The 24,756-nt window shown below is 42.5% G+C and overlaps 1 protein-coding gene across 4 annotated transcripts in view; it reads right to left on the bottom strand.

Annotated features, from left to right (window-relative positions):
• Positions 1–24,756, bottom strand: part of LOC124795696 (skin secretory protein xP2-like) — a 564,174-nt gene that overhangs the window by 80,585 nt on the left and 458,833 nt on the right. For all 4 annotated transcript variants that reach the window (XM_047259780.1, XM_047259800.1, XM_047259787.1 and 1 more), the window contains one exon: positions 24,358–24,454. In XM_047259780.1, the coding sequence (XP_047115736.1) occupies positions 24,358–24,400 (43 nt within the window). In that variant the 5' untranslated portion in view covers positions 24,401–24,454. The remainder of the gene's footprint in view (positions 1–24,357; positions 24,455–24,756) is intronic.

Below are 24,756 nucleotides of genomic sequence, written 5' to 3'. Positions count from 1 at the left end.
CCGTATGCAAGACAATTCTGATCATCGGTCTGAAAAATGTCTACGATTACATGGAGAAATTAAAAGCAGAGATAGCTTGTATGTTTATATTTTTGATTAGTCCTAATATCAAATGACCGATTTACCGCACATGTAAGCTTGTATGTTTATATTTTTGATTAGTCCTAATATCAAGTGACCGATTTACCGCACATATAAAACGATTTATCGCCCTGTTACTAATGCATCAGTTTTTACCGATGCGTCAGGCAGATGCGTAATTTTCTGAAGAGTGTAATGGACTTCGCAACGATGATGTAGCCGATCTCATGTACACACAGCCAAATTCTGTGTTATTACGAACAGACATTATTTCGAATTATTCGTTTCCATTATAAAGAAACCTATTACTATCACAAGTTGAACAGAAAATTTGACACAAACAGCTTTGTAACTAATGGCGGTACGATGATATCTGTAAATTCATTAGCAAGTATCTCGTTCCTGTCGGTACGGGTTAAGGTGAATAATGACAGTTTCACGTGTAACTCGCAAGCCCGGAATAGAGGCGTCAAAAAAGTTCGTTTACAGCTGGTCAGAATTGATATAGAAAGTGTGCTAAGTGTTAGGAATTCATTTCTGAAAATATTTGTTTGGAGTGTAGCATGACGTGAACATAAAACGTGGACGATAAACAATACGGATAAGAAGAAAATGTGATCTTTTGAAATACGGAGCTACAGAAAAATGCTGTTGAGAATGAATTGTGCGAGGAACTAAACAGTACTGAATGAAACTGAGGAAGAAAGATGTTTCTGGTACAATATAACTAAAACAAAAAGACAGGTTAGAAGGACATATCCTGAGAGATCAATGATTATTAATATGGTAAGGTAGGAAAGAGTGTGTGTGGAAGGAGGGGTGAATCGTTGAGGGTAAAGTCATTATTGTATCAAGGTAAAAATAATGACATTACTGTGAGGATATTGCGTGGATGACCTTTTATAAATGTATTCCATGCAGTGAAGATCCTTGGTGTAGATTGTTCTGATAATGAAGGCATAACCATGAAAACACTTTAAATAAGTGCTTTTGCAATACAATAAGTGCTTTTGCAATACAGCAGCCACCTCACATCCAGTCATGAATAAATTCAGAGTTTTCTCTATTTTGGTAGTCTCGACGTTTTTGGAAACAAAACTACTTCAAAGCGTAATTAAATACATTCAAAGCAATTCAATGTCGTCAGTGCTATGGGGGAATCTCGCTGGAATGTCGCTGTAGCACACGAATCCCTGAATACTGACTACGTCTATATCGAGAAACTGCCCCTCTAGCAACGGCACAGTCCTTGCAGTGGACGCCTACCACATGAGTGTTTGGTGAGTTCCACATGGCGGGCTTTAGAATGATTTAGTTAGCTCATTCAAAAGCGGAAGCAGACCGATTTTGAATCAAGAAAAGAGTATTCGAATCACAATATTCCTTACAGCATCTACAGTTCTTTCGAGTTATCAAATTCTGGACCGCTGAAGATGCTCGTAGCATCCGTCACAAAAGCTACCGTAAGTACTTCGAAATAATGCTTAGTAGGTAAACATTGGTGATTATTTCATTGTAGGAACCAGTTTGCTACTTGCTATTTCGTTTGGCTTGTGCTCCCCGCTGTAACGTCAGCATGTCTTCCCTGAAATACTGAAGGACGTTTCCTGTAATTGATCAGCGGCATTTGGTAGGAGCACGAATGCGCTTCGACGCACATCGATCGCCTGACCTGCAGATATCTCGGGGACATCTTCAGAGAGCTATTGGAAGGAGACGCCCAGTCCCTGGCCTCCACGCTCCACTGACGTCATCCCACTCGACTTCTCCTATCGGATACGAGTGGGTTATTGTGCTCAGAGCAGTTGGCAGAAGAAGGTAGAAAGATCAGGGTTTAATGTCTCGTTGACACTGTATCACTCCCACCGGAATGATGATATCACAACAATCCCCTTCTCCTGTTCCACTCTATCTCGTCGTTTCTCAGACAAACAGTAAACCCGCGATTCTTTAAAGAATCAAACTCCCACTTATAAAACAGCTTCAAACGTTTTAATTTGCGTAAGATTTGACGTTAAGTGTCTAAGCGAGAAGAAGCTTAGAAAAGGTTTTAAATTATGCTTAACCTTTTTTGGAAGTAGCTAAGTGCTCTCGTTCTCAAGTACCGGATGAATGTAGTCCGCTTATTTGTGTGTCGTCAGTTACGCTGCTTCAAGAGAAACACACAGGTTATACCTGCTAATGGGTAGTTTATGACAGCATTTAAAAATTTTAAATCAGGTTAATAATCACGCAAAATTGAAAATCAAATTTTTGTTGCCCCTGGAAGCCTTTAGATAGGCAACCTGTGACTGGTGTCGGCTATTGGGTATCGGTTTAGTAATAGAGGTCAAAGTCTCTATTTTGCTTTAATACCGTCATGAAATGGTTTAAATGAGGATCAGCCGATGATGATACGTTATTATTTTTATTGTATTTTATGGTTTTATAGACAAGATTAGCGTGTATTCTTGGTTTTCATATGGCATATTCAAATGTTCATTGAAAATAAACCCGTCTTGTGTGTGTTTTGTCGTGTGGTAATATGTTATTAAAGAGCTGTCACAGATTTCTTGTTGCGTGCTCTTGAGTCCGTTGAAAGCCGCCTTGTTAAGTTGCATGTTCGTCTGCCGGTCTCCCCAGTGTATCTCCAAATTCACGTCGACGGAGTGTAGCTGAGATTTTCTATTGGAAGCGGAATGTCCAGAAAGTGTAATATTTACTTTAGAGTCTCTCTCAATTATTTATCAGAGATAAAACACTCGCTTATTTCTACCTGGAGTACAACTTTTACTCTTACTATCAAGTTATAATACGTAATATTCACCAGTCGTAAGATCCCTTCGTCTTAATAAGGGCAGAACAAAATATGAGTTATTAACATTACATTCAACAACGCAGATAATAAAGATCAGAGATAATGCAATGATAATGTTCGCGTTTCCCCTTTTCTTCTGCAAAGAGGAACGTCTTTGGTTCCTACACACATCACAGTATCGGACATAGTTATTTCTTTAATGAAATGTGATATTACAATATCCCCAACATGGGCTGTCATTTGCCACAGTCAATCGCGAGCTCAAACTCCAAGCTTTTTTTTCCTTGTTTGTTGCACGAACACCAACAATGGAATTACATAATGTCTGAAATCGGCTATACGTCACAACTTCTAGTACATTTTTTCACACTGAATATTCAGCTCAGCCATTTTCCTACTTGACAGATTAATCTAGTACAGAGCACTACATATGAAACAATAATTAAACGAGATAATCGGACACGACACACATAGCCGAGCGTCCATGTATAACCGACTACTACCTCCTGACTAGAGATGCAAACGATACATCGACGAAGTGAAAACATCGAGGTTTCGTCCATAAACATCAGAATTAGCATAGATGTTTTGAATGGCTATGCATAACCGAAGCATCTACGATAAAATCCAATGACATTGACAGGATCATTCATTCCGTTCGTGGATGCTCAGCCGTTCACACGTCGAGTCTCTTTAATTGCTGATGTGCTAGATTTATTGTTCTCCTCGTGATTTTCATTCTCTTGAAGTAGTAGGTAAAAGTAAAATACGAAGTTTACAATATTATCAATTACTTCAAATAGTGTCAACTGAACTATGCGCTGTAATCTCTGGGTATCATATAAGTGATCCACATTGTCGATTGCCAAGTTTGTACGTGTGCTTGTACGCCATAACATTTGATGACTTTACGCCATAGTACACTGCCAGTCCGTTGTGTACGTATCAGTTCAGTAAAATGAGATACCAGTAAATAAAAATTTTACCAATTAGTTGGGGAAAATTTGTGTGTTGGTAAAACTTTATATGTGTGTGTCGAATTTTAGTATCATGTTATTTCAAGTGATGGATATTTTTAGATTACAGAACATAGACGTACCCCGATTTAATTTTGATGGAAGAAAGGTGTTTCCCAAAAGGGCATGCTAAAAAGGGAAAATACATAATTTGTGGGCATGACATTACTATTCACTTTCGAGACAAATCTCAACAGCTCAGCGGAACACCCGGTGTTTTTGGGCTGACAGAACACCACATATCGTTGTACATCACTGAAAACTGAGATATTCCAGAATGAGATTTTCACTCTGCAGCGGAGTGTGCGCTGTTATGATTAAAACTGTGTGCCGGACCGTGACTCGAACTCGGGACCATTGCCTTTCACTGTACCAAACTTTTTCTATTGTATGTTGATCTCATTTCGTTCAACATTGTTCGTTGAATTTGTTCGGGGGCGTACGTCCGATGACACCCGTTTAGGGTCTTCGTTGATTCATTCACTCAGTTTTTTGTTACACAGGGTAGCTAACCCTCTGGTCGAACAAGCAGAGCTACCGTTCCGGCCAAAACTGAGCTATCCAAGCACAACTCACGACCTGTCCTCACAGCTTTACTTCCGCCAGTACCTCGTCTCCTACTTTCCAAACTTCACAGAAGCTCTCCTGCGAAACTAGCAGAACTAGCACTCCTGGAAGAAAGGATGTTGCGGAGATATGCCTTTGCCACAGCCTGGGGGATGTTTGCAGAATGAGATTTTCACTCAGGCTCTCAAAACTGTTAAGTGATTTCTTATCTAGCTTGCGGAAGACGTGAAAGGCTCGCCATCACAGAGAACCAAATCTGTAACAGTGAAGCTTGTTGGTTCTGCTCGGAACATCATCCGAAAATAATTCTTCACGTTTTGCATTTCAGTCAAGCCGCAGCACGTGTCGAAGCGGTGTCGACTTCGTTCGGGAGTCAAGATGTGTGGGACAAACATTGCACACACTTTCTCTTCTTCCAAACATACTAGAGAATGTCTTGAACACTTGATTTACAGATTTTTCTCCATTGCGATTTGTGACACAACTATGCTGGTGCACTACGACCGCACGTCCGCTGCTTAACACTATCTGCTCATAAGTGACCGGTCGAAAGAAGTTTTGGTATATACAGTTGTCAGTTCAACTGCGACCGTAGTTACTGCGCTACGTCGGTATACGCCAGGAAAAAGTCAGTGTCGGAATTTTCTGGACGGCCGGTGTATATCGCTGCCCTTGAAGCCAAACGAACGTAATTCATATCAAATTACCAACGCCATTAGTGTCGAATCGCTATACCTCGGAAACCGTGACGATTAGAGTATACATTTACTGGAGGATTTTCCTTCATAATAGCGAATACAATCTATCATGTCCTAAGACATCTATGTCCTAAGACATCTATGTCCTAAGACATCTATGTCTATAGCCCGCAAGCTACCTTAAGATTTTTGGCGGATAATGCTTCTGACCCCCTCTGCCCCCTTTGCGGTGTTCCATTCTCGAATTGCGCGTGGAAAGAATAGTTATTGAAACTTTCTGGCAGGGTAAGTCTGTGTGCAGGGCCGGGACTCGAACCTCGGACCCTTGCCTTCCTCGGGCAAGTGCTCTACCGATTGAGTTAGCCAACCATGACTCACGACCCGGTCTGACAGTTTCACCTGCACCAGTTCCTCATCTCCTACCTTCCAAACTTCACAGAAGTTTTCCTGCATACCTTGTGAGACTAGCGCTGCACGAGGAAAGGATAATACAGGACATGGCTTAGCCATTGGAGCCAGATACGAGTCCCAGTCCAGCACACAATTTTAATCTCTGACGGAGTTTCGAAACAGCACGCACTCCGCTGGAGAGTGAAAAATTCATTGTGGAAAGAATGACAGAACCGATAGAGGTACTCAAGGTACCCTCCACCACACACCGTCAGGTGGCTTGCGGAGTATGGATGTAATTGTAGACGTGGAAATCTCCGTATGAGCTGCAAATTTACCTGATTTGCTAGTTACGGTTATTTCGCGAAGAAATATTTTGTTGCCCGACTTTTCTTCGAACATACGCTATCGGAGTTGCCACAGGAAACCTCTTCGTGATGTACAACGCCTCTTTTGTACCGTCTGCCACTGAAGTTTGTGGAATATCTAAGCAAAAATCTCATGTACTAAACGAATGAGGGTGAAACGTGCAGCGCCTCATTGGACCTTCACATCTGTTAGCCGTGTAAACGGCCCACAACGATTAGCAATACTCAAAAACTGATCGAAAAGTGTTTTGTTAGATATTTATTTGGTGGACGTATTACATTTCCTTAACATTCTTCCAAGGAATCTCAAATTGGCATCTGCTTTTCCTGCAATTTGTTTAGTGTGGTCATCCCACTTTGAATCGCTCCAGATGGTTACGCACAAATACTATACAGTAGATACTGTTCCCAGTGATTTTAGTGATTTTTCGCAGATACTATAACTGAACGGTAGTGAATTTCTTCGCCTGTCTATGCGCAGTACGTTACATTTACGGTCAGGATCAACTGCTAGTCCGTGCACTAATCATCGATTCCCTACAGTTCGCTAGAGTCTCTGGTGTTGCTGCCTTATTACAGATAACTGCATCGTTGGTGTGCAGCCTCCTGTAGCTTATGACGTTACCCATGGATCGTTAACGTATACAGGGTGAAAAGTATTTAAACCAACAAACTCTGGGAGGTTGTAGGGGACATAAAAAACAAATATTTTTCCCACTGTCATTTTTTCCTATGAGGAGTATTTAAACCGGTAGAGGAATATTTCTCTGATGGCAAATTAATTAAACTAAGAAACACTTTTCCATTTTTTTATGACCAAGAGACAACACATTAACACAACCCATTTTCAATTAGAGCAGATTTTCAAAAATGCCTCCATTGACACGTAAACAAAGATTACACTGTCGGATCATGTTCTGTCTGACACGGGCAAAAACCCCAGGAGTATCTTGAATTGTTTCTGCTGCTGCTGCTGCTGCTGCTGCTGCTGCTACTATCCGGGCAACCAGATCCTCTTCTGGTGCAACAGGAGTTGCGTAAACAAGGTTGAGCATCTCTCCTCACACAAAAAAAGTGGACATATCTGGGGATCGAGCAGGCCTTGGTACAGGACCACCTCTGCCAATCCACGTTTCTGGGAACCGTCGGTCCAGGAATCGACGCACACGACGACTGAAATGTGCCGTCGTCCCATCATGTTGGAACCACATGCGTTGTCTTGTAGGGAGGGGACGTCTTCCAGGAATGATCGCAATGCTCTGGTGAGAAAATTGTAATAGTGCCTGCCATTTAATGGCCTAGGTATCAGATGCGGCCCAATTAAACAGCCCCCAACAACACCGACCCACGCACTAACGCAGAACCGCACTTGATGAGCGCTAGTAACTGTGGCATGTGGGTTATCCTCACTCCAAACATGCGAATTGTGCATGTTGAAGACTCCATCACGCCCGAACGTTGCTTCATCGATAAACAACACAGAGGATGGAAATGTAGGATGCATTTCACACTGTTCCAGGTACCACTGGGAAAACTGTGCTGTGGGTGGATAATCAACTGGTTCCAGGTTGTGGACACGCTGTAAGTGAAATGGACGTAACAATTTCTCTCGAAGGACTGTTCTTACATTCGTCTCATTCGTCCCCATGTTAGGTGAAATTGCACGAGTGCAGATTGAAGGATCCCGCTCCACATGCTGCAAGACAGCTTCCTCAAATTGCAGTGTTCTTACCGTGCGACGGCGTCCCTGTCCAGGTAATCTGCTAAATGACCCGGTCTCACGCAGACGTTGGTACACAGCAACAAAGATCGTATGATGCGGGATACGGCGATTAGGATATCGTTGTTGATAAACCCGCTGTGCAGCTCGTCCGTTGTGGTGCGCTACGTAGTACGCACCAACCATATCAGTATACTCACTCCAGGTGTATCGCTCCATTAGTAAACAGAGACAATGCACTACTACACTGGTGGACAGCAGTTGCCTACAACTAAAGAACGTAATACGCCCTCTAACAACTGAAGATCGCAATAGGGCCTCCACCGGTTTAAATAATCCTCATAGGAAAAAATGACATTAGGGAAAAACATCTGTTTTGATGTCCCCTACAACCTCCCAGAGTTTGTCGGTTTAAATACTTTTCACCCTGTATTTAAACAGTAACGGTCTTATCACATTTTCTACCTTGCTCCTGAGGCACGTTTTGCGGTGCTCTAAGAAGTGACGCCTGTTGCTAATGTGTCAACGATTTTGTGTTGTAGTTGGTGGTTGAAGAAATCTGCACGTGCTCCACGCATTCGAAGACATCGCCATGGAGAAAGGTGAAAAAGTTGTATTCTCCAGTAAGACGCAACTGGGAGCGTTTCTAGAGAAAAGAGAAACAAGATTTACCAGAGTGCTTCTAGCCACAACTTCGGTCATTTACTAAAAGGGTGAATCTGCGCGCTGGATTCAACAGGTCGAGGCTGCGAGACGGAGCCGGCAGTGCCTCCATTTAATCTCGGGGCCCGGCGTTTAGACAGGAAGGCCTCCGGTGGGATCGATGGTCGGCACGGAGGATGCTGCCGGCACAAAGCCCGGCCACAATGGCCCCGCGTCGCCGCTTCCGTGGCCGCCGCCGCCGCCCCCGCTCGTCCACCAAACGAAGGGCGCCGAGGGCCAACAGCCCGCAACACACTACTCCTACCGTTCTTATGGCGGTCGCAGCTCACCATTCAGCAGCAGCTGCGAAACGTGTTCGCTTCGACCTTTGCAAAGCACCGGTGACCTACATACCTTACTAAACTGCAGAATTCGCGGGCCTTAGACACAAATATTTGAACAGGTAAACTCTTTTAGCATTACAGCCATCACCTGCTCTTAAAAAAAAAAAGAATCAACGACCAAGAGAGGACGCGTAGTCTAGTAGTTTGCGATTACGTGTGCACTGCATTTAAAGGAAGACGGCTGTAAATCAGAAAAGGGTTACATGTCCAAATAATTTATATCCAGTACTGCGAATAATGCAGGCCTACGTGCCATTGTAGTATCTATTCGTCTCTAGAGCTAGTGCTGATTACTCATACAGATGCGAAGTGGTAATGTGACATGCATGCACGCACGCTGTATCCGCGTATTTAGGTCAGCTGGCGTAATGCGAGGCTTCAGGCTGTATAGATACCTAAAACATAGGACCACCTTTCTTACTTCTGACTTTCTTTGAACAGATTATACAACGATGTCTAATAACATCGACTGTGGTATCGATAGCTACGATGCCACGACTTAGGTTGGCACTACGACAGACACCGACGACAGCGCCTTCTAGCCGGTGCTGTGGAGCTCTACGAGCTCCGCTCAAGATTCAGCCCATTTCATGAACAGTAGACAGCTGGGACACTTCGCTTCAGATTCGCACCTACGTACTAAGTTATGTATGCCTCTGTGAATGTTCATGCACCAGTAAACCACTTTTACTCACTCGCAGTACCGACGTGGTTTACCTCACCTGCTCCTACTCCTTACTCGGTTCCTTCATTCGGCCAACCTTTCAGTTTGCAGGAGCAGATCCACGCACCGCCTTCCAGGCGGGATACAAAACCGACAGTTCACCATTTGAACTTAGGTTTTATATCATTAATACACACATCAAAAGAAGTTTTGCATCTCACTCGTTCCCAGAACTGTTGAATATAGACGTTGACTGTGGATATTGTATCACAGACACAGTCCCTCTGACTGTTCAGAGATGTAACTAAACCCGCCCAAAGATGTAAACAACCATGCATGAGCAGCACCTATTAGACGGCTGGGGTCCGACAGCCGTTCAGTTCCAGTCATTCCACCAGGGAGGAGGTACACGGCTCGTGTTGTCTGTAGTTCAACCATGTCTAGACGGTCAATACCGCGGCTCGATCGCGTCCGCATTGTTACTTTGTGCCAGGAAGGGTTCTGCACAAGGGAAGTGTCCAGGGGTCTCGGAGTGAATCAAAGCGATGTTGTTCGGACAAGGAGGAGATACAGACAGACAGACAGGAACTATCGGTGACAAGCTTCGCTCAGAGCGCCCAAGGGCTAATACTGCAGTGGATGACCGCTGCCTACGGATTATGGCTCGGAGTAACAGTGACAGCAACGCCACCATGTAGAATAATGCTTTTTGCGCAGCCACAGGATGTCGTATTACGACTCAAACTGTGCATAATAGGCTGCATGATGCGCAACTTCACTCCCGACGTCCATGGCGAGGTCCATCTTTGCAACCACGACACCATGCAGCGCGGTACAGATGGTCCCAGCAACATGCCGAATGGACCGCTCAGGATTCGCATCACGTTCTCTTCACCGATAAGTGTCGCATATGCCTTCAACCAGACAATCGTCGGAGACGTGTTTGGAGGCAAACTGGTCAGACTGAATGCCTTAGACATACTGTCCAGCGAGTGCAGCAAGGTGGAGGTTCCCTACTGTTTTGGGGTGGCATTATGTGGAGCCGACGTATGCCGCTGGTGGTCATCGAAGGCGCCGTAACGGCTGTACGATACGTCAATGTCATCCTCCGACCGATAGTGCAACCATATCGGCAGCGTATTGGCGAGGCACTAGTCTTCGGTCTTCATGGACGACAATTCGCGTCCCCATCGTGCACATCTTCTGAATGACTTCCTTCAGGATAACGACATCGCTCGACTAGAGTGGCCAGCATATTCTCCAGACATGAACCCTATGTAACATGTCTGGGATAGATTGAAAAGAGCTGTTTATGGACGACGTGACCCACCAACCACTCTGTGGGATCTACGCCGAATCGCCGTTGAGGAATAGGACAATCTGGATCAACAATGCCTTGATGAACTTGTGGATAGTATGCGACGACGAATACAGGCATCCATCAATGCAAGAGGACGTGCTACTGGGTATTAGAGTTATCGGTGTGTACAGCAATCTGGACCACCACCTCTGGAGGTCCTGCTGTATGGTCGCACAACATGCATTGTGTGGCTTTCATGAGCAACATAAAGAGCGGAAATGATTTTGTGTTGATCCGTATTCCAGTTTTCTGTACAGGTTGCGGAGCTCTCGGAACCGAGGTCATGCAGAACTTTTTCTGAAATGTATAGTTTATTACATACAGAACATAACCTACAACTCAAAGTTTTCCCGTAGTAAGTAACAGTATATAGCATGTATATTTAAAGAACGTCTGTGAAGTGAATGAGAAGTGCCCTCGGAGGACGAACCTTGAGATAGTGAGCAACTAAGAAAGTCCGAGCACGTCCAAAGTGTTGTCCAATAGTGGAATGGGTCTCTACCATGAATGGAAGATACAATGTAAAAACAGCCAGTAATTACATCGGCAAAGTAGCATATTTACCCTGTTCTTAAAAATATGTAAATATGTGCTTAATTAATGTTCATTCAGTATTTTTGAGAATAAATTTTGGGTGAAAGCGTAAGCTTTATTTAAAACATGATTTGACATGTATGGGACTGACCTAGTTGTAGAGTAGCAGATACAACAACCCTGGCCACAGATAGGATCAATCAGAGGTGAGCGCGTTCCTAGATTCTGGAAGCCGGGTGATGTCTGCACAATATAAAGTATCGATAGTACTCTAGTCATCAGAGAGTGACAATGTGTCTGCCTTCGCCCTTATAATTTTGGTAATATATTGCAAAAAATGCGTTTTGGTGAGGAACTGTGAGATCTCGGATAGTATAGAGAAGGCATGCGCAATGATACCTGATTTGGATGGCGATTCTGAGAATTTATTTTGTTACAGCGTAACTTGTCTCTTACTAGTGTTGTAAACGCCGCGTGGCACCTTACCCAAATGTCGTTAGAGACATTAGATCGATACTAACAAATGAACTGTGTAGTATTTTTATGAACATAACGATCTATTGAACACTGTGGAAATTGAGACGCTTAGTAAACTGGCTCAATCATGATTTCTTAACGCAAGGCCGTCGGTTCGATTTGGATTCGGACTGTTAATGTGTGGTATGAATTTTCTGAAGAAGGAAATAATCGCTTAATATTAAATTGTATTCCATATTGTATTTCGTCATAAACATGTAGTTGTAGTTAAAATGCAGACTTTCTTGTTACTTTACTGTTCGAAAGTATTCATCAGTTGTTTTTCAAAGAACTTACATCAGCTAGTAGAGAATCTAATCCCGAGGTGTAGTAGGAGCATCCAACAAATTAATACTAAAAATGATGCAGTCTAGAAACCCAAGCAATGCAGTCTTCCACAGCTTTTCTTGGCTAAGGTACTTTGTCGCCCTAAGAACAGGCAGTGGAATATGTGGAGCTTAGTGGGGTAACAAATAGTCTTGAAGCAGGAAGAGGAGTGTGTTTAACGTCCCGTCGACAACGGGGTCATTAGAGGCGAGGGACAATCTCGGATGAGGGAAAGACGCAGGCGGGAATGGGCCATGCCCTTTCAACGGAACCATCTTCGCACTTGCCTTAAGAGGTTTAGGGAAATCACGGAAGACCCAACTCTGAATGACCGGACGCAGGATTGAATCGTCGTCCTCCCGAATGTGAGTCCATTGTCCTAACCACTGCGCCACCTCGCTCGGTAAAAATCTTGCAGGAATATTTTGCGAAGCAACTGGAAACCGTGTCGCCGCTTTGGTCTGATCCAAATTTGCCAACGTCTCTCTTGTTTCCTTCATATTACTCTGCGAAGAGGATTCCTTTTCCTTTATTTCAGACAATGTCACTGTATTAGCAACGCGTTTCTATCAACTATCAGCACCCACGCTGGATGGCAGTCTGTCACTCTAGGCTGACCACTGAAAGCTTTGGGGTCAAATTAAGGACAGATGTCACAATGAACGAGTACATGCGTTCCGTCACGAGCAATATATTGTGCTGCGGAACAAATGTTCTCAATACCATTCTATGTAGACACTAAATCTGGCTCTCTGTCATCGTAAACCGTACCAAAGCTTAAGGAAAATCTAGAGGAAAATTCACTTTCATCGCATAATGAAATAATAGTTGAAAAACAATGGTTTCAGCACCTGACAAAACTTACATTCAGTCACTTATCGAAATTTTAAGAGCACTGACGAGTGTCGGAGGAACTACGTGACGGTGTGTACTAGAAACGTACCCGATTTTTACTTCGACGGCAACCATAGAGCAACATATTCATGTAAAAGTCAATAGTATATTGTTCTACTCGCATTTTTTAAGAATCATTGCAGATTCATCATTCCTCATTCCACCTGAGTGAATATTTTATCAGCAATCACTTTTTCACTTGTAAATGAATTCAGATTGGTTTAACTTTGCAGCTAATAATAGACGTCAGTTTTACGTTCTGGGGAAAATGAAAAGTTTGAAAATCATTTCTTGTTGCACAGAACGGACAGCTGTAAACATAGCGGTTCATTTCTTCTGTCTTTGTTTTGCGAAGCGCCTGGCATCTGTTAAAATGCAGTGTAATCTGCTTCGCGCCACACATTCACCCGTCGGTGTGTTACATTGTCAGAACGCCGAGGCGCGTCGCTGCAGTCTGCGACAAAAGAAGCACGGCGGGCGGCGGAGGGGCGGGGGCAGCACGCGTTGCTCTTTTGTTTAGCGACTCCCGCGCTGCCGAGGCACCGATAAAGCGTGCCAGCCAAAAAGGACAAAGGCTGGCGGCGAAAAAACTGCAGCTCGCGCTCGTGAAAGGAGCAGAGTGATTTTTGTGTTCCCTATGGTGTACGTCCACATGCACAATGCGGTAATTAAAATATTCAACAAGGAGAATAGGACGAAACAGAGTTGGAATCTTTCGCCGAGTGCAGTGCAGTGCAGTCTGAATAACACCCTTCAAGTTGTCGGTTTCGTGCTTTGAGTGCGAGTGTCCCATACTACAAAGCACAAAATATTTTGACAGCCTTCAGCAGTTAGTCTGTAGTTTTTATTAACATTTTCCTGTAAGGAGTTTGAACATTTCAAGCACAAAAAATGCTTAATTAGCCGAAACCAGTTATTACAATAATAAATATGTGATCTAGACTCTGCTATGTTCATAAAGTCACACAGTACAAAAACAAACAACAACCATTTCGTCCTGAAATGACTATACATGCGAAATACGGGATGTTTCTAAGTTCTTGTGGCAAACGTCTACAGGTGATGGATCATGTCATGGGGAACTTTTGTTAGAAACAAAATGTTCGCTGAGGCTTCCCCTCAGAGGCAGCAGGATGTAAGCAGCCGGCAGCGTTTATATGGAATACGTGTTGCCTATCATCCAGTCTGCTGCTGCGCGTGGAAGGCGGTAGGACGAGCAAAATTGATTCGCTTCTAAAATACATGGTGAGTCACCTAACGTTACCGCTGGATATATTTCGTAAACCACATCAAATACCAAGAGCTCAGATGGAAACCTAGTTCTAAGCAATAAAGGGAAAGCAGAAAGGTGGAAGGAGTATATAGAGGGTCTATACTAGGGCGATGTACTTGAGGACAATATAATGGAAATGGAAGAGGATGAAGATGAAATGGGAGCTATCATACTGCGTGAAGAGTTTGATACAGCACTGAAAGACCTAAGTCGAAACAAGGCCCCGGGAGTAGACAACATTCCATTAGAACTACTGACAGCCTTAGGAGAGCCAGTCCTGACAAAACTCTACCATGTTGTTGTTGTTGTGGTCTTCAGTCCTGAGACTGGTTTGATGCAGCTCTCCATGCTACTCTATCCTGTGCAAGCTTTTTCATCTCCCAGTACCTACTGCAACCTACATCCTTCTGAATCTGCTTAGTGTATTCATCTCTTGGTCTCCCTCTACGATTTTTACCCTCCACACTGCCCTCCAATACTAAATTGGTGATCCCTTGATGCCTCAGAACATGTCCTACCAACCGATCCCTTCTTCTGGTCAAGTTGTGCCACAAACTTCTCTTCTCCCCAATCCTATTCAATACTTCCTCATTAGTTATGTGATCTACCCCTCTAATCTTCAGCATTCTTCTGTAGCACCACATTTCGAAAGCTTCTATTCTCTTCTTGTCCAAACTATTTATCGTCCATGTTTCACTTCCATACATGGCTACACTCCATACGAATACTTTCAGAAATGACTTCCTGACACTTAAATCTATACTCGATGTTAACAAATTTCTCTTCTTCAGAAACGCTTTCCTTGCCATTGCCAGCCTACATTTTATATCCTCTCTACTTCGACCATCATCAGTTATTTTGCTCCCCAAATAGCAAAACTCCTTTACTACTTTAAGTGCATTTCCTAATCTAATTCCCTCAGCATCACCCGACTTGATTAGACTACATTCCATTATCCTTGTTTTGCTTTTGTTGATGTTCATCTTATATCCTCCTTTGAAGACACTGTCCATTCCATTCAACTGCTCTTCCAAGTCCTTTGCTGTCTCTGACAGAATTACAATGTCATCGGCGAACCTCACAGTTTTTATTTCTTCTCCATGAATTTTAATACCTACTCCGAATTTTTCTTTTGTTTCCTTTACTGCTTGCTCAATATACAGATTGAACAACATCGGGGAGAGGCTACAACCCTGTCTTACTCCCTTCCCAACCACTGCTTCCCTTTCATGTCCCTCGACTCTTATAACTGCCATCTGGTTTCTGTACAAATTGTAAATAGCCTTTCGCTCCCTGTATTTTACCCCTGCCACCTTTAGAATTTGAAAGAGAGTATTCCAGTCAACATTGTCAAAAGCTTTCTCTAAGTCTACAAATGCTAGAAACGTAGGTTTGCCTGTCCTTAATCTTTCTTCTAAGATAAGTCGTAAGGTCAGTATTGCCTCACGTGTTCCAGTGTTTCTACGGAATCCAAACTGATCTTCCCCAAGGTTGGCTTCTACTAGTTTTTCCATTCGTCTGTAAAGAATTCGTGTTAGTATTTTGCAGCTGTGACTTATTAAGCTGATAGTTCGGTAGTTTTCACATCTGTCAACACATGCTTTCTTTGGGATTGGAATTATTATATTCTTCTTGAAGTCTGAGGGTATTTCGCCTGTTTCATACATCTTGCTCACCAGATGGTAGAGTTTTGTCAGGACTGGCTCTCCCACGGCCGTCAGTAGTTCCAATGGAATATTGTCTACTCCGGGGGCCTTGTTTCGACTCAGGTCTTTCAGTGCTCTGTCAAACTCTTCACGCAGTATCGTATCTCCCATTTCATCTTCATCTACATCCTCTTCCATTTCCATAATATTGTCCTCAAGTACATCGCCCTTGTATAGACCCTCTATATACTCCTTCCACCTTTCTGCTTTCCCTTCTTTGCTTAGAACTGGGTTTCCATCTGAGCTCTTGATATTCATACAAGTCGTTTTCTTGTCTCCAAAGGTCTCTTTAATTTTCCTGTAGGCGGTATCTATCTTACCCCTAGTGAGATAGGCCTCTACATCCTTACATTTGTCCTCTAGCCATCCCTGCTTAGCCATTTTGCACTTCCTGTCGATCTCATTTTTGAGACGTTTGTATTCCTTTTTGCCTGTTTCACTTACTGCATTTTTATATTTTCTCCTTTCATCAATTAAATTCAATATTTCTTCTGTTACCCAAGGATTTCTACTAGCCCTCGTCTTTTTACCTACTTGATCCTCTGCTGCCTTCACTACTTCATCCCTCAAAGCTACCCATTCTTCTTCTACTGTATTTATTTCCCCCATTCCTGTCAATTGCTCCCTTATGCTCTCCCTAAATCTCTGTACAACTGTACAACCTCTGGTTCTTTTAGTTTATCCAGGTCCCATCTCCTTAAATTCCCACCTTTTTGCAGTTTCTTCAGTTTTAATCTACAGGTCATAACCAATAGATTGTGGTCAGAGTCCACATCTGCCCCTGGAAATGTCTTACAATTTAAAACCTGGTTCCTAAATCTCTGTCTTACCATTATATAATCTATCTGATACCTTTTAGTATCTCCAGGGTTCTTCCATGTATACAACCTTCTTTCATGATTCTTAAACCAAGTGTTAGTTATGATTATGTTGTGCTCTGTGCAAAATTCGACCAGGCGGCTTCCTCTTTCATTTCTGTCCCCAAATCCATATTCACCTACTACGTTTCCTTCTCTCCCTTTTCCTACACTCGAATTCCAGTCACCCATGACTATTAAATTTTCGTCTCCCTTCACAATCTGAATAATTTCTTTTATTTCATCATACATTTCTTCAATTTCTTCGTCATCTGCAAAGCTAGTTGGCATATAAACTTGTACTACTGTAGTAGGCGTGGGCTTCGTATCTATCTTGGCCACAATAATGCGTTCACTATGCTGTTTGTAGTAGCTTACCCGCATTCCTATTTTCCTATTCATTATTAAACCTACTCCTGCATTACCCCTATTTGATTTTGTGTTTATAACCCTGTAGTCACCTGACCAGAAGTCTTGTTCCTCCTGCCACCGAACTTCACTAATTCCCACTATATCTAACTTCAACCTATCCATTTCCCTTTTTAAATTTTCTAACCTACCTGCCCGATTAAGGGATCTGACATTCCACGCTCCGATCCGTAGAACGCCAGTTTTCTGGTGAGCAAAATGTATGAGACAGGCGAAATAACCTCAGAATTCAAGAAGAATATAATAATTCCAATTCCAAAGAAGGCAGGCGTTGACAGATGTGAAAATTACCGAACAATTAGTTTAATAAGCCACAGCTGCAAAATACTAACACTAATTCTTTACAGACGAATGGAAAAACTGGTAGAAGCCGACCTTGGGGAAGATCAGTTTGGATTCCGCAGAAATGTTGGAACACGTGAGGCAATACTGACCTTACGACTTATTTTAGAAGCTAGATTAAGAAAAGGCAAACCTACGTTTCTAGCATTTGTAGACTTGGAGAAAGCTTTTGACAATGTTGACTGGAATACTCTCTTTCAAATTCTGAAGGTGGCAGGTGTAAAATACAGGGAGCGAAAGGCTATTTACAATTTGTACAGAAACCAGATGGCAGTTATAAGAGTCGAGGGACATGAAAGGGAAGCAGTGGTTGGGAAGGGAGTAAGACAGGGTTGTAGCCTCTCCCCGATGTTGTTCAATCTGTATATTGAGCAAGCAGTAAAAGAAACAAAAGAAAAATTCGGAGTAGGTATTAAAATCCATGGAGAAGAAATAAAAACTTTGAGGTTCGCCGATGACATTGTAATTCTGTCAGAGACAGCAAAGGACTTGGAAGAGCAGTTGAACGGAATGGACAGTGTTTTGAAAGGAGGATATAAGATGAACATCAACAAAAGCAAAACGAGGATCATGGAATGTACTCGAATTAAGTCGGGTGATGCTGAGGGAATTAGATTAGGAAATGAGACACTTAAAGTAGTAAAGGAGTTTTGCTATTTGGGGAGCAAAATAACTGATGATGGTCGAAGTAGAGAGGATATAAAATGTAGACTGGCAATGGCTAGGAAAGCGTTTCTGTATAGATTTAAATGTCAGGAAGTCGTTTCTGAAAGTATTTGTATGGGGTGTAGCCATGTACGGAAGTGAAACATGGACGATAAATAGTTTGGACAAGAAGAGAATAGAAGCTTTCGAAATGTGGTGCTACAGAAGAATGCTGAAGATTAGATGGATGGATCACATAACTAATGAGGAGGTATTGAATAGAATTGGGGAGAAGAAGAGTTTGTGGCACAACTTGACTAGAAGTAGGGATCGGTTGGTAGGACATGTTCTGAGGCATCAAGGGATCACCAATTTAGTATTGGAGGGCAGAGTGGAGGGTAAAAATCGTAGAGGGAGACCAAGAGATGAATACACTAAGCATATTCAGAAGGATGTAGGTTGCAGTACGTACTGGGAGATGAAGAAGCTTGCACAGGATACAGTAGCATGGAGAGCTGCATCAAACCAGTCTCCGGACTGAAGACCACAACAACATCAAATACTGACGAACCGATTCCAGTGACCGAACGTGAGGAGAGGGGCTAGTGTAATTGTTTACTACAAACCATACAAAAATGCACGGAAGTATGTTTTTTTAACACAAACCTACGTTTTTTAAATGGAATCCCGTTAGTTTTGTTAGCACATCTGAACATATAAACAAATACGTAATCAGTTCCGTTTGTTGCATTGTAAAATGTTAATTACATCCGGAGATATTGTAAACTAAAGTTGATGTTTGAGTACCACTCCTCCGCTGTTCGATCGTGTGTATCGGAGAGCACCGAATTACGTAGGGATCCAAAGGGAACGGTGATGGATCTTAGGTACAGAAGAGACTGGAACAGCACATTACGTCCACATGCTAACACCTTTTTATTGGTCCTTTTCACTGACGCACATGTACATTACCATGAGGGGTGAGGTACACGTACACACGTGGTTTCCGTTTTCAATTACGGAGTGGAATAGAGTGTGTCCCGGCATGTCATGCCAATAGATGTTCAATGTGGTGGCCATTTTTTGCTGCACACAATTGCAATCTCTGGCGTAATGAATGTCGTACACGCCGCAGTACATCTGGTGTAATGTCGCCGCAGGCTGCCGCAATACGTTGTTTCATATCCTCTGGGGTTGTAGGCACATCACGGTACACATTTTCCTTTAACGTACACCGCAGAAAGAAGTCCAGAGGTGTAAGATCAGGAGAACGGGCTGGCCAACTTATGCGTCCTCCACGTCCTATGAAACGCCCGTCGAACATCCTGTCAAGGGTCAGCCTAGTGTTAATTGCGGAATGTGCAGGTGCACCATCATGCTGATACCACATACGTCGACGCGTTTCCAGTGGGACATTTTCGAGCAATGTTGGCAGATCATTCTGTCGAAACGCGATGTATGTTGCAGTGCTCTCCGATACACACGATCGAACAGCGGAGGAGTGGTACTCAAGCGTCAACTTTAGGTTACAATATCTCCGGATGTAATTAACATTTTACAATGCAACAAACGGCACTGATTACGTATTTGTTTATATGTTCAGATGTGCTAACAAAACTAACGTGGTTCCATTTTTAAAAAAACGTAGGTTTGTGTTAAAAAACATACTTCCGTGCATTTTTGTATGGTTTGTATTAAACAATTACACTAGCCCCTCTCCTCACGTTCGGTCTGTGGAATCGGTTCGTCAGTATTTGATGTGGTTTACGAAATATATCCAGCGGTAACGTTAGGTGACTCACCCTGTATAGTTTCCCGATGAAATACTCTGATTCCTAAGGTTTTCTTCTTGAAAATCACTATCAGTTTACTGGGGTAGGTAGTATGCTGCACACCTGGTTGGTAGTTCGGTGAAACCTCGTCGTCCCAGCGCTGGCGAATGCTAAAGGACACCTAACATCGTCACTAGGAAGCGTCAGCGAACATTTTGTCTCTGGCAAAGGTTGTTCCCCATGCCTTGATTGGTCACCCCTACACGTTCGTCACAAATACTCTGAGGCACCCTGTACACTGCACATGATGTAACGCTGTTAGAGTTGTAAAACTACTGTAGCGTAGACTATCAGAAGCGAGCGTAGACTACGGTAGTTACTCTAGTAGCTTTGTTCAGTCAAGATCGTAACCGCATTACTTGTATGTTGGGCGTGTTGCATTTCTATCGGGCGTTACCTCATTTCAGTCGCTTTGTTTGCATGTGTGATCAGTCTTGTAATAGATTCACCTAGAAAACGAAAGTGGTGAACTGTCTAGGAACTCAGTGAGGATATATACAGGACCACATAACCTACAGAACATTTTTGTTCTGCGTAGCTATCCTCCTGCCTGTTACATAAACATTTTGATTTGTAACTTGGAACAGATGTATGTTGTAGCAAAAATAAAAAAAAGACAATACAAATTTATCATGTAGCGCTAGAAAACGCAATTTCCTCATAAGAAGTAAAATTATTAAAAAGCAAAACAGAAACATATCTAATAACTCAATATGGCGTTGAGTTTGTATGAAACATGTTGCTGTTCATAAAAACTTTCGCACATATCAGTAGTAACAGGAAAATCTTGCCTTTGATTGTGATGAATAACGCTCCACTGGGTACAAAATAACACCAATTATATATATTTTATGTTTGTGCACTTGAATTGCATTGGTTGTACAAAAATGCGAAAGTTACTCGATAAACTAATTTTTATTACTTATAAAATACAATTTATATGATAAAATCATCTCGGGTTGACAGCCGAGTCAATGCGTCGTTCTCTGGCAACGTTCCAGCAAGTTTCTTCCTTGTCATCTTCAGGCGAAGCGAATTTATATTTTGCGATGACATAAAATGCACTGCACGACGGACTAAAACTGTGCGATGTGCGGTTCTAATTATGTGGAGGGGAAAAAAAAATTGAGAAGTCGTCGGCTCCCAGTTTCTCTCGCATACATTCATTTACGTGTTTCTTCCCCTACCAATGCAACCAATCCTACCACTTACTACGTCATTTATGTACAGTACCGTAACTATCGAACCGTAGTTTTGGTGGAGCGGAACTCCAAACACCGTGAGAGAGAGAGAGAGAGAGAGAGAGAGAGAGAGAGAGAGAGATAAATGACTAATATACGTACAATATGTATATAATAATTAATATTTCTGTTACTGTCATTCGATAAAGACATTCCTTGTACCACTACTGCTTTCGGGCATCTTCAGGATGGCTGCATTATGTTTATATTACGTGTTTCGCTGGTGAGTTAAAGGAAGAGCATTTTGCGATTATATTTGTGAAAAATAGCAAAACAACGAAGAGGACATTGCTAAATTTTCGTTGAAAGCCACTGTGAATAAAACTGTTGAAGTATTTTCATCGGTATTTTCAATCGATGTCCACAGGATAACTACCTCGAATTCCACAATTGTGTTTTGGGGAAGTCCCCTTTGAGGTTATGGATTTTGTCCGTCATTTATAAGGGTCATAGGTAGCAGATGAAAACGTTTTTTGTGCACTATCATCAGATTCCAATCGTTTCTACGATTGCCGTTTCGTTCCTGGAATGACGCGCTGTACCCACAGCAATAAACCAATTATCAAATTCAGTTCGATTTTTTTAAAATGTGTGATTGTATTTACTCTTGTCAACGTTCGATAAGTACATACCGATCTTAGCCAAAGTTTCCTCAAAGTTAATTCTTCCTGGAAAATATTCAAGGCTCGTTCTTCTAATATTCTTATGGCGTCACTTATTTTACGCAATTAATCGTCAACGTCTAACACAATTATATGCACTTTGTCACTGTTTTCTTCTATTCTCCTTCAAATAAATCGCTTTCAGTCTTACATTTCTCAACTTAGAAATTTTTACAAGCTATTATTGGTATATGGTGTACCTTTATCTACCATTACAAGCAATTAATGATGTTACCTATCTTCTCCTGCAATACATTGGTCTTAAGTGCACTGTGTAACTGATCAATGTGTTTCTATTCATATAAATTTGTTATTTTCATTGCCTGGAAGTTGGAACTGGAGACCTCTCTTCACTAAATAGCATTTAATATTTTAGTAATGGAAAGTGCTGCGAGAAACGTTGAACCAGGAACTTACTGGGTGAAACCGTGATATCAAAAGTGTACAACGAAAAAAATTGTAATTCAAGACCAGATTTTGAAACAAGTTCAGCATTTCAATTACCTAGGGAGCTATATTAATTTTAACGAAGGCAAGGATGTAAATATTACGAGGGTGAGTCAATAAATAAGTCGCAAACGCCAGAATTTCGAATACCGTATTAAATTTCGCGCCTGTACGTATCTAGAAGGTGGCAGCACATGTCGCGTGGAAGGCAGCCGATACACAGTATTCCGCGGCCAATGACTAATGACATGCAGTCAGGTCAAGACGGCAGGTGTGACATGAACTTGCACACGACTGCAACAAAACTATTTTTGTGAGCCGATGGAATTTACGCAAATCACGACTGTAGCGAAATTCGCCAAGCATATGGTTTTAACTGTAGTTCATGGAAATTTTTGTGCAGCTGGATACAGCTACCCTACGACACATCGACCTTGTGGGTTGCAGCATATTAAGGAACCAAATAAACTTAATGTTGAAAAGCAAAATAAATTTCAGACTTGTACACGCGGCTCTGATGTCTCTATCCCAGTTGCGACTTATTTACTGACTCACCCTCGTAAATTAAAGAGAGATCATAGTATATACTGCAAGAACAACATTACAAAATACAGTAAGAAACACAAACATAAGTTCTGTAAGATGCTGGCTGTATAGATTCCATTGTACGGAAGTGAAACCTGGATTATGAGGAGAAAAAAAGCTAGCAATGTTCAGGGGGACTTGACTTACTTGACTTATTTCCTGTTCCATCTGGTTCTATTGGCAGCCAAACATTTCGCTTCACTCCATGTTTTACCAGCTTTCAGAGCTTATTCTTCCCCCCTTCTTTTCCATGTCTTTTTCGGGAGACCACGTCTACGTGTTCCTTGTGGGTTCCAATCCAGTGCTGCCTTTTCAACAGCACCTTGTTGTTTGCGTGTTGTGTGACCAATCCACCTCCATTTTCTTTCCTTTATTTGTTCACGGACTGGTCGCTAGGTTGTCATCTCCCACAATTCGTCATTTGATATAACATCTGGCCACCTCACATTTATAATTTGCCGAAAACACGGGTTTATGAAGACTTGCAGCTGGTTTACAATCATGTTTGTTACCTTCCATGTTTCGCAACTATACAAGAGGACTGACTTTACGTTGCTACTGAACAAGGGCAGCTTGGTTCGTCTCGAGATGTTCTTATTACGACAGACAGGGTACAGTTGTACAAAGGCTCCATTTGCCTTCCGTATCTGAGCCTTTAGATCCTCCTCGGCCCCTCCATCTTTACAGACGGTGCTTCCTAGATATACAAAGGAGTCTACTTGTTCCAATTCCTTTCCAGACACTGTTGCTTCGCTTGTTTTTCAGACTGAATTCTCATTTCCTTAGTTTTCTGGAGATTTATTTTAAGTCCTGCAATTTATGCTTCCTCTTTCAGTCTTTCCAACTTTTCTTCCATGTCACGCAATCTTTGCGAGAGCAGACAAGATATCTTCAGCAAAGTCAAGGTCTTCAAGCCTGCCTTGCATTCCCCACCGAATACCTATTTCTCCTACCATCAACAACACTTTTCATTAGGCTGTCCAGTACCAAAAAGAACAAGGCAGGTGACAGAATACATCCCTGCATGTTCAGGGGGTTGGAGTAAAATTTTTACGAGCAGTCAAAGAGTGCACGAAGTTGGACAGGATCCCTAGTGGAAATATTGGACAAGAACTGAATATTTTTGCAATAAATGACAAAATAGAACATAAACAAAAGTGGAAGGAACGCCTGGAACGGATGGAAGAAACAAGGATGCCAGAGATGGCCTTACAATACAAACCCAAAGGAAAGAGGAACATGGAAAGGCCAATTAAAAGATGAAACGGAGGCCAGAACAGATCGATAGACCTAATCCGTGAAAGTCAGGGAAAGATGAAGAAGGTAAAAAGCGAACGACGAGCGAACAGAGCAAACTTACCAGTTGTGATCCAGAACCAATGCATCCACCAGTGAACTGTCATGGCGAGCGGTCCGACATCAGCACGCCTTCAGCACCGCAACCAGTGGCAACGCATCTGCAACAGCCAGGACAGCAACAATAAGCAAACAAAGGGTAATTTGTCCCCGATGCTAATATAGATAAAAATAAAATGCATTTTAGTACGAAAGGTGACCTGTAAAACGACTCCACAATGCCTGTGCCGAACTATGATTTTCACCTGATGCAGCGTTTTCACTCAATAATTTTGTGCCGAAATCGGTTCATTTACTGCAAGGGGCGCACTACGGTAGCCTTACGATGACCGACGACATCTCTGGAAGGATGCTCACATGATGCCCCAATCTTTGTTCTGCTTGGACGATCGCAGGCATAGAA

This window comes from Schistocerca piceifrons, chromosome 1 (assembly GCF_021461385.2).
Source record: "Schistocerca piceifrons isolate TAMUIC-IGC-003096 chromosome 1, iqSchPice1.1, whole genome shotgun sequence".
In the NCBI taxonomy this organism is placed as follows: Eukaryota; Metazoa; Arthropoda; class Insecta; order Orthoptera; family Acrididae; genus Schistocerca; species Schistocerca piceifrons.
Note: the sequence above shows the minus strand (reverse complement) of the source record. Positions and strands in the feature narration are given on the sequence as shown.